An 8,793-nucleotide genomic window follows, 5' to 3' on the forward strand; every position below is an offset into this window, starting at 1 on the left:
GCTGATGACACTAAGATGTGGGGGGATGTGGGCATGCTAGGAGGGAGGAATAGGCTGCAATCGGACCTAGACAGGGTACAGGGGTGGGAGAACAGGATGGGATTCAACGCTGACAAGTGCGAGGTGCTGGACCTGGGGAGGAAGAACCGGCATGATACCTACAGGCTGGGGAACTCCCTTTTCATCAGTACAGGGGCAGAAAAGGCCAACCGCACCTTGTCCTGCATCCACAGATACATCTCGAGCAGGTCTGGGGAGGTAATCCTCCCCCTCTATGCAAGAATTATTACCACATCCCCTCAGTCCCGAGTCCTTCAAAGTGGTGGCTAATTTATAGGATGTGCGTAATTAAAGAACCGTCGGCACGTGCCCCTGATTTATGAGCCAGCCGGAGCCTCTTGCGACATGCGTGGTCCTCGGTCCAGCAGCCATGGGGCCATGATGACCTTTGCCGGGCAAAGGAGCTGCACGAGACACCACCGAGCAGACACGGTCCTACGAGGAGAGGCTACGGGACCTGAACCTGTTCAGCCTCCACAAGAGAAGGCTGAGGGGGGATGTAGTGGCCTGTTACAAACTAGTCAGAGGGGACCAGCAGGCCTTGGGGGAGTCCTTGTTCCCCCGAGCACTGCCTTTATCCCCACCACCGCAGGCAGGATGGGCCGAGAAGCCAGAGCAGCCTGGCGGGCTCGTGCCCCTTGACGGTGCGCAGCTGTGGTGGGTGGGGGGCAGCGATCAGCACAGCCTGGACCTGTCCCAGCTGCTGGGAGTGGGCCTGGCCCCGGGTGGGCACAGCAGGATGCCAGCACTGCTGCGGGGGCCGGGGACACAGGCATGGCTCGTTATGGATGGGGTTTAATTAAGCTGGAGTACTGCGTTGTTCTGGACACCGCACCTCAGGAGGGATGTGGACAGCATGGAGAGGGTCCAGAGGAGGCCACTTGCATAATCAGGGGACAGCAGGGCAGGCCCTACGAGGAGAGGCTGCGGGACTTGAACCTGTTCAGCCTCCACAAGAGAAGGCTGAGGGGGGACTAGTGGCCTGTTACAAACTAATCAGAGGGGATCAGCAGGCATTGGGGGAGTCCCTGTTCCCCCGGGCACTGCCAGGAGTGACCAGGAATAACGGTCACAAGCTGCAGAGGGTAGATTCAGACTAGACATCAGGTGGCACGACTTCACTGTCAGGGCAGCTAGCATCTGGAACCAGCTTCCAAGAGAAGTGGTGCTGGCTCCTACCCCGGGGGTCTTTAAGAGGAGGCTTGATGAACACCTTGCTGGGGTCATTTGACCCCAGTACTTTTTCCTGCCATGGCAGGGGGTTGACTCTATGATCTGCTCAGGTCCCTTCTGACCCTACTAACTATGAAACTATCTGCAATATCATCACTTCCTGGCTGTTCACGGGAGAGCAGACACCACCCCTTAAGCCCAGAGGCCTTGCCAGGTAAGAGCAATGCAGTAGCTCTGCTGCTCTCTTTGACCGTAGCTCTTGTATTTGGCTGGGAAGTCACATGACAGCCAGTGTCCCTTATTGATCAAGCCCCTGCAGGATAATAGAACAGCTGGACCCACCTCACATGTCCTTCTGCAGTCCCCAAACAAAGAAAGAAGCCAAGAAATAGCTCTCATAAAAAATGAGAAACATTTTTATTACTTGTAAAAAAAAAAAAAAAGTAAGAGGCAAGTCATGTACTCGAAGTGCATGACAGCAGAAGTTAAGAACAGGTTTTCCACCTGTGTAAGCAGGTGGAAGGGGAAAAAGGAATATATAGAAACTGTAGTCCTTGATTTGTCATCTCAGATTTATGCGAGAGATGAAAAATCCAAAGTCAAAATCTTTAGGTCTTTGTACTGCCACAAACCTGTGCAAGGCGAACCTAGAGAGAGACACACACACACAGAGGTTAACAAATGCTGTTTGGAAAGGATGGATACTGCTGTGTGGCAAAAGCAGAAGGCGCATTTACCCCTGAGAATTAAGGACCTGAACATTAACAGGCGCTCTTGTGCACATGCACACGCTATTCAGCCAAAAAGACTGGCTGTTGCACAAAACCTGGTTTAGCCCATGGGCGAGGAGTCAGATGGACCCAAGGAAGGAAGAACTTAAGGGCAAAGATCCTGTAAGAGACACAGACAGGCCACAACACTGCCAGGCACCACTGCTGAGGAGCTATAATTCATAGCTGAAGGGGTACAGACTTACTGATAAGTTCTTCATAACTCCCAGTGCCTCTGGATTCAGTTGATGAAGATTCCTTTTGGTCAGCTCACTGGCTGTAAAACGGAGAGCCTGTGCCAAAAAGATCACAAGTCTCCATTAGTTTGTGACAGGTCACTACAGGCTACAGCTATGGTATGCTATGCTTCCACCCACATTAGTTTGGAGACAGCAAAAAAACAAAGAGGAAAGCAGATGGCTTTTAGGAAATGTGGCAGGCCATCACAGTAATGGGGGAAGAAACGTGCTGCTCTTAGAGATGCTCTGTGGACCAGGAGCAGCATTTTGTATGCTGCAAAATCCACTCCACTAGTTCCTTCTGTTTTCAGCAGCCTGCTAGTTTACCTCTCCTCCTTTGAGGGGGACTGTTATGATGACATCGTTGGTGTTGGCAAGAGGGCTGCCATTTTTGGAGACAATGAAAACAGGTTCGTTTACTGCGGGGGTGCGCAGGCCTGGCGTCTTGAAAATTCTGAAAGAATCCAAAATGTATGGCTGAATAAATCTGCTACAGCCACTGAAAATGATCAGAAATGAGTTTCACAGGTGGAGATTTCAAGCAACTCATTCCTGCAGAAAACAGGCCAAAGGGGGGAGGGAGGGGAAGAAAAAGAACTGGTGTAAATTGAAGTGTCAAACCAGTACAGAACTTGGCAGGAACCAGCTGTCGTGGCAGAGAGCAGCAATTATTCTAAGACGCAATTTAGCTACAATCATTTCTCATCCACCTTGACTCGTTACATGCACTAGAAGGGCCTGCCAGGAGCCTAGCCTTCGTTTTAGGACATCTACATTCTCAGTGACCACATATTTCCTTTACAAGAGTATGAAATACACACTTGAGATGTGAGTAACAGGAGGAGCTAGCTTGCTGGGAAAGGCCTTTCAAGAAGAAAGGCATTATATCATATAAGGATATTACCTTATCCCCTTTTCCTAGTTATGACACTTTGGAACACACCAAATTTGTTTTGCTTAAATGTGGTTCTGCACAGGTAACTTGCATTCTCTGGCCCAAATTAAACCGTTCTAGGCTCTGCATATCAATTCCCAATTGATACCAAGGACTGCAGAAAGAAGCAGGAGGTATCCTTTGAGCCAATGGTCTGGGAAGGTCTGAACATGTTCAGCAGTTCAGACAAGTAGGAGAAAGGAAAGGTGCAGGGGGAGGGTGCTGAAGAGGGAGAGAAATCATCACATTGCCCATTGTAAAGTATAAGCCTGAACATAGCAGAGTGTGGGAGTTATGAAGTCTCCATTTTTAATTCTTACCCCTGAGTATGGACTCCCCCTGACACTAGTCAAATAAGTTCACTTCTTCGACTCCAGGATCCCACCCCATTCTGCGAAGTGCAGACAGTACTACTCTATTAGCCCTTCTGGGAGGTGGAGAGAGATCATGGAGCCTAGCACTGCAATACTGGTACTTGCTAATTGTTCTATTATATCAACAGATCTGAAGTTGCTGCTGCAGAGTAGTGTTGCCCAAGAGCAACAAATTGATTCATATGGAAGCAGGTGGGACAGGACTGTGCAGACCAGATAGCAAGGCAATCCTTCACAGCAGGTATGAAAAAAAAGAGAGGTAAATAATTCTGCTGATAAAATGGACATTCACCTGGAATCAAACCTGGATAGCACCACAGAGGTACCGCCCTGCGTGCAGGCTTCCAATGCTCGGCCAACAGCTGGAGTGGAATAATTACTTTTGCTTGTCCTGTGTAAGAGGTAACATTAGTAAGGAAATGCTCCTTTGAAGAGTGATCATTTTGCAGGTTTTAGAGGCATGAATGATGGAGATCTTTGGAAAAACAAAGGGTCCTCTCTGCCTCCCAACACAGCAGCCAGAAGACAACGAAAGCTTTGCAAATACAAAGAGAAGTACTTCACCACCCAGGAGACTGTTCTCCAAGGAATGCCTCCTCTTGCTACTCTCAGAGCATGGCACATCTGTGCCAGCCAGATCAGCCCCTGCTCCTTCCCACCTGCCAAGGCACTGGCAACAGGACCTTCTGATCTCTCCTCCCCATACCAACGGTATTCCCTTGTTACCTTTTATTAGCAGCTTTTACTTTCGCTGAAGGACACCTTCTGCTCCTAGAAGGAGGCCTTTTGGTTGCTGCCTTTACCTGAAACATGAGCCAGTGAATTATTTACTATTTTGGGACCTAGCTACAATTCATTGAAGTATAGAAGAATAGGGCTGGAAGGACCTCCTCTTCCAAGCAAGTGTCACCATAACTAAACCAACTTTGACAGCAAGAGCTAAATCAAACTCACAGGGTGCATCTACACGAGATGCTTTACTGTAGAGCTGACCAATTAGCTCCGCAGTAGAGCGCCAGCGTCTACACACACGGTGCTGTTAGGCTGGAGTAAATTAAAATAAACTCTGCTGTACGATAGAACTGCCCAAAACAAGTACTATCCTGCGGTGCGGTTTAGTCTGCTGCAACACGCATGTAGAGGCTGACCTGGCTGGCTGGGGCATGAGGGTGTTTCAGTACAGGGGCTGCCTGCCAGCTAGCCCCACACTGGAGCACCCTCGTGCTCCAGCCAGCCAGCTCCTCTGCAGCACGTTGAGCTGGGGTGGAGCAGCCCTGGGCTGGCAGGCTGATCCCCGGGACTCCCTGCCAGTTGGGGCTGCTCCATCCTGGTTCAACGTGCTGCGGCCCCAGGTACTCATGCAAACATTGAGCCTGGGAGTAATAGGCTCCAGTGCAAATGATGCTGGAGTTTATTGCTATGCCCCAATTGCATGTGTAGACACCTCCTGTCCCCTTCTCAGCCAGCAAAACTGTAAAAAGAGACATTTCCCCTTAGAGGCTTTATCATAGCCTAGAGCTAAGATGTGGGGAATTCTCAACATTAGGGCTTGTATTTTGATCTTTGCTAGAAGCGCTTGCACCCTGCATAAGCCTGAACATTGTAACCGAGAGAAGAGACAGGCTACAAAATGTTTCCCTGCATTGTCAAAATTTAATGAGTACTAGGTATCACCTATTACAAGTTACCCTGAGGCTTGTTCTGTGTTTGCTTTCCTATTTTTTCCCAAACAAACTAGGAAATCTGACTGCACAGACAGCATTGTCAGTTGCACAAGGAAAAAAAAAAAGTCTCTTAAATGTTACTAATACAAGGGATAACATTTTCAGAGACATGTTTTAAAATCCCATCATGGAAAGACATATAGCTTACCAATTTTTATTTTGCAAAAATATGGAAAAGCTCCGTGCAGTTTCACAAGTGAAAGTGGGCATTTGTTATTTAAGCAGAACAGAGGTATTCTGTTGTAAGCAGTACTAGGCAAGTCTACAAGCATTATCCCAATCACTATTCAGCCCTTTTTTGATTGGGCTTTTGCCAAAATAAAAATCAGCCACTTACCTTTTCAGTCCTTGGCTGGGTATTTTCAGACTTTGGCTCTTCAAGCGCTTGGCTCTCCTGCCTGCTTTTCTTTGAAGCAGGGAGCAAACAGAACTCAGTTTCTTCAAAAGCTCCAATGTCTTTTTTGGATTTTCCAGCTAGAAAGAAAAGAAAAATGTCCATATTAGACGGAGGTGCATTTGCATGTAAATCAACGGCAATTCAAATGACTAATGATTCTTCTTCACTGAGCTGTTCATTCATGGACATTTTTTTTTGGCAGTTATTGAGAACATTGTAGAAGGACAAATGGGACTTCAGAAGATGGCATATTGAAGGCTTAGATAAGTGCAGAGAATGCTTCTGAAAGATATAGCAAACCTAAGAAAAGACTCCCCAGATATAAAACCATCACATCATCTGGAAATATGGTCTTTTCATCCTACTTTGGGCAGTGAATCAGAGCTGAAATATAGCTAATAAGACCAGTAAGCAAAAACACAGTCACGCAGCCCGTGCTTCTGACTGCACACAGGGCTACCTAACAACACTTATAAACAAACTGACCTTTCTTGATCGTTTTGAAAGGCGTCTGGATGACTTTTGCTGTTATTTTGTTTATTTCTGATATTTCCACATCTGCCTAAAACCAGAAAGAAAACACAAGAGATAGGTTATTGGTGAAACCAAATGCACTCATACTTTTAATAGTTTACAAGACTACAGCATAAATCCCAAATTGCTTGTAAAATGAAGGTTCATCTGGGATTCTTGGCACTGGTTGTATTCATGTTCAGGGCTTTTACAGCACGTTAAGAAAAAGAGCAGCTGGCAAGACCTGCTATCTAGTACCAGAGCTTTATTTCAGCTTTCCCAATCACCTGTCTCATGCCAACCCAAGCCCAAACTGGAGTGTTTTTTTGGTCTGTATATGATCTCTTGGGGCTCAATGGCAGAGACCAGAGACTGCCTAGCCCACTGCTGATAGAGGCTGGGAAAAAAAGGCTTCCCATAAAACAAGATTATTAAAAAAGAAATGAAGACATCAGTTAATATGGACGGTAAGGGAAAGATCTCATAACACTTGCCTTTCCTGGTCCTCTTTGAAAAGATCAATGGCATAAACCCACTGTTAAATAAAACCTCTACTTGAGCTAGTGCCAACTTTTGGAAACATAAGGATCGGTGGCTGACCAGAGGCAACCTGCAACATGCCCTTAGGACAGGGGTGAGTAATTATTTTGGGTGGAGGGCCACTTATTGAGTTTTGGCAAGCCATCGAGGGCTGCATGACAGGCAGCCAGGGGCAGATAACTTTAATTTTCTAAATTTTGTAGGGGTCCCGCGGGCTGGACAGAATGGCCTGGCAGGCCTCACTTGGCCTCTGGGCTGCATTTTGCCCACCTCTGCCTTAGGATAACCGAGCATGTTAGATGCAACAAATATCTTCCAAGGGGTTTGCATTAAGTCAAAACAGCGAGGCAAGTTTCCTGCTTACCGTTGCTGCCTCTTCTAGGGCTTTTTTACTTCCTCCTTTAGCTAGAAAGAGAACATTTATCTTTATAAATATGCAAACTAGACACATTTGTGTAGTATCCTAGTTAAATATTAAAGCACATGCTTTAAAAGGAAGCAACACATAGCCAAAAAGGAACACGACTGGCAGCTATGGAGCAGCCTACAGCACAAAACACAATGCTTCAGCCTCGAAGTTTCCTGTCAAGGTGATTTTTCACTGCTTCGCTCCAATGCCAGCCTTCATATACAGGCAAGTTTAAGACAGTCGCAAGCAAACACATTTTGGAACTTTTTTGAAAAATAAGCATTTAGGTGAAACTAATGATCTTGTGCGACACAGCAGGATCTTATGCATGCCACAGCACAGGAGACCAAGCCTGATGCGGGAGGCCTTAATTTAGTCCCAAATTACGTGTCAGTATTCAGGTATCCAGGTTGTAGCTGTATTGGTCCAGAAGAAAAAGAAATCAGGGCTCATGGTAGAAGTGATCTCTCTCATTAGACCAACTAGATTTAAAAAATAAAAACTTTAATTGCAAGCTTTCAGGCACAAACACCCTTCAAAGCCCAGAAGCTTGCAATTAAAGATGTGTTTTTTGCAAAAATTGTGTTGGTGTAATAAAAGATATCACCCCTACTGCGAGCCCAGACTACACGTCCGTTTTGTACTTCTCATGAAGCCCGCTGAAGGCATCCGAAGTCCTGTCACTGGGGAGCCCCACGACAACCCCCCGCCCCAGCTCCAAGCCCCACTTTGCTGGCCCGCGTCGTACCGAAGTAGCCGAGCCAGTTCATCTCTCGCAGCGCGACGGGAAGCCGGAGCAGCTCAATGTCGTAAAGCTTCTCCAGCTCCTTGATGAGACTCTGTCCGTCCGCCTGCACCCGGTCGAGCCTGCTCTTGACTGAACCGAGACATGCGGAGAGGCGACGTGAGCGGGCTCGTACCAGGCTGGCGTTTTCACGTCGTGAGGACGGAGAAGCCGCACGGGCGCGAGTCTGTCCTGCCCCACGCTCCCCTTCTCTGCTCCCCACCCCCCTCCGGACCCCGCACCCCCACCCTAGGAGTGTGCTCCCCTTCTATTTGCCCCAAGAAACCCATTTGTGCGCCCCAGCGCCCTGCCCGAAGGGAGGCTCAGAGCAAGTCATGACGGGACAAACGGGCCCGTGTCGCGCCCGTGTGCTGCCCCCCTCCCGCGGCCCTGCGCACCCCCCGGCCCAAGGCACCTGCTGCGCCGCGTGCACAGCCCCCCTCACATGGGCCCGCACCGGCACGGGGGTGGGAGGGGCGGGAACCTGCGCCCCCGCTTCTCCCATGCAGCCCCCTCCCAGCAGACTCCCTTCAACTCCCCAACCCTTACAGCCCCCTCCCCTCCATACAGGCCCCGCCCCCTCCCAGGAAGACCCCCCGTCGCACCCTCGCGGTCGAAGTCCTTGAGGAAGGCAGCGAGCTTCCGCCTGCGGGCACCGCCGTTCTGGCGGGAGCGGGAGGGCGCCATGGGACCGTGAAAGAGTCAAAGCGTCCGCCACCGCCGCCGCGCGCCGCGTTCAAACCGGTCCCGCCCCGGCGCTCCGCCAATCCGTGCCCGCGCCGCGCCTGACGCGGCACGTCCAGCCCCCTCCAGCGGACGCCCCGGAAGCGGTTGTCTGCGGCGCGGGGTCACTTCCGGTGCGGCCGTGATGGCGGC

The 8,793-nt window shown here is 49.3% G+C and overlaps 1 protein-coding gene across 1 annotated transcript; it reads right to left on the reverse strand.

Annotated features, from left to right (window-relative positions):
- Positions 1-1,626: 1,626 nt before the first annotated feature.
- On the reverse strand, positions 1,627-8,653 carry CDCA8 (cell division cycle associated 8). The gene is made up of 10 exons (XM_019512545.1): positions 8,523-8,653; positions 7,882-8,010; positions 7,089-7,129; positions 6,158-6,233; positions 5,612-5,748; positions 4,277-4,353; positions 3,843-3,941; positions 2,570-2,696; positions 2,210-2,296; positions 1,627-1,880 (listed from the first exon to the last, which is right to left on the reverse strand). The coding sequence occupies exons 1-10, from the start codon at positions 8,602-8,604 to the stop codon at positions 1,842-1,844; spliced, it is 894 nt and encodes a 297-aa protein (XP_019368090.1). The 5' UTR covers positions 8,605-8,653; the 3' UTR covers positions 1,627-1,841.
- Positions 8,654-8,793: the final 140 nt, after the last annotated feature.

The sequence above is a fragment of the Gavialis gangeticus genome, unplaced genomic scaffold (assembly GCF_001723915.1).
Source record: "Gavialis gangeticus isolate Ggan-Ray unplaced genomic scaffold, GavGan_comp1, whole genome shotgun sequence".
Taxonomy (NCBI): Eukaryota; Metazoa; Chordata; order Crocodylia; family Gavialidae; genus Gavialis; species Gavialis gangeticus.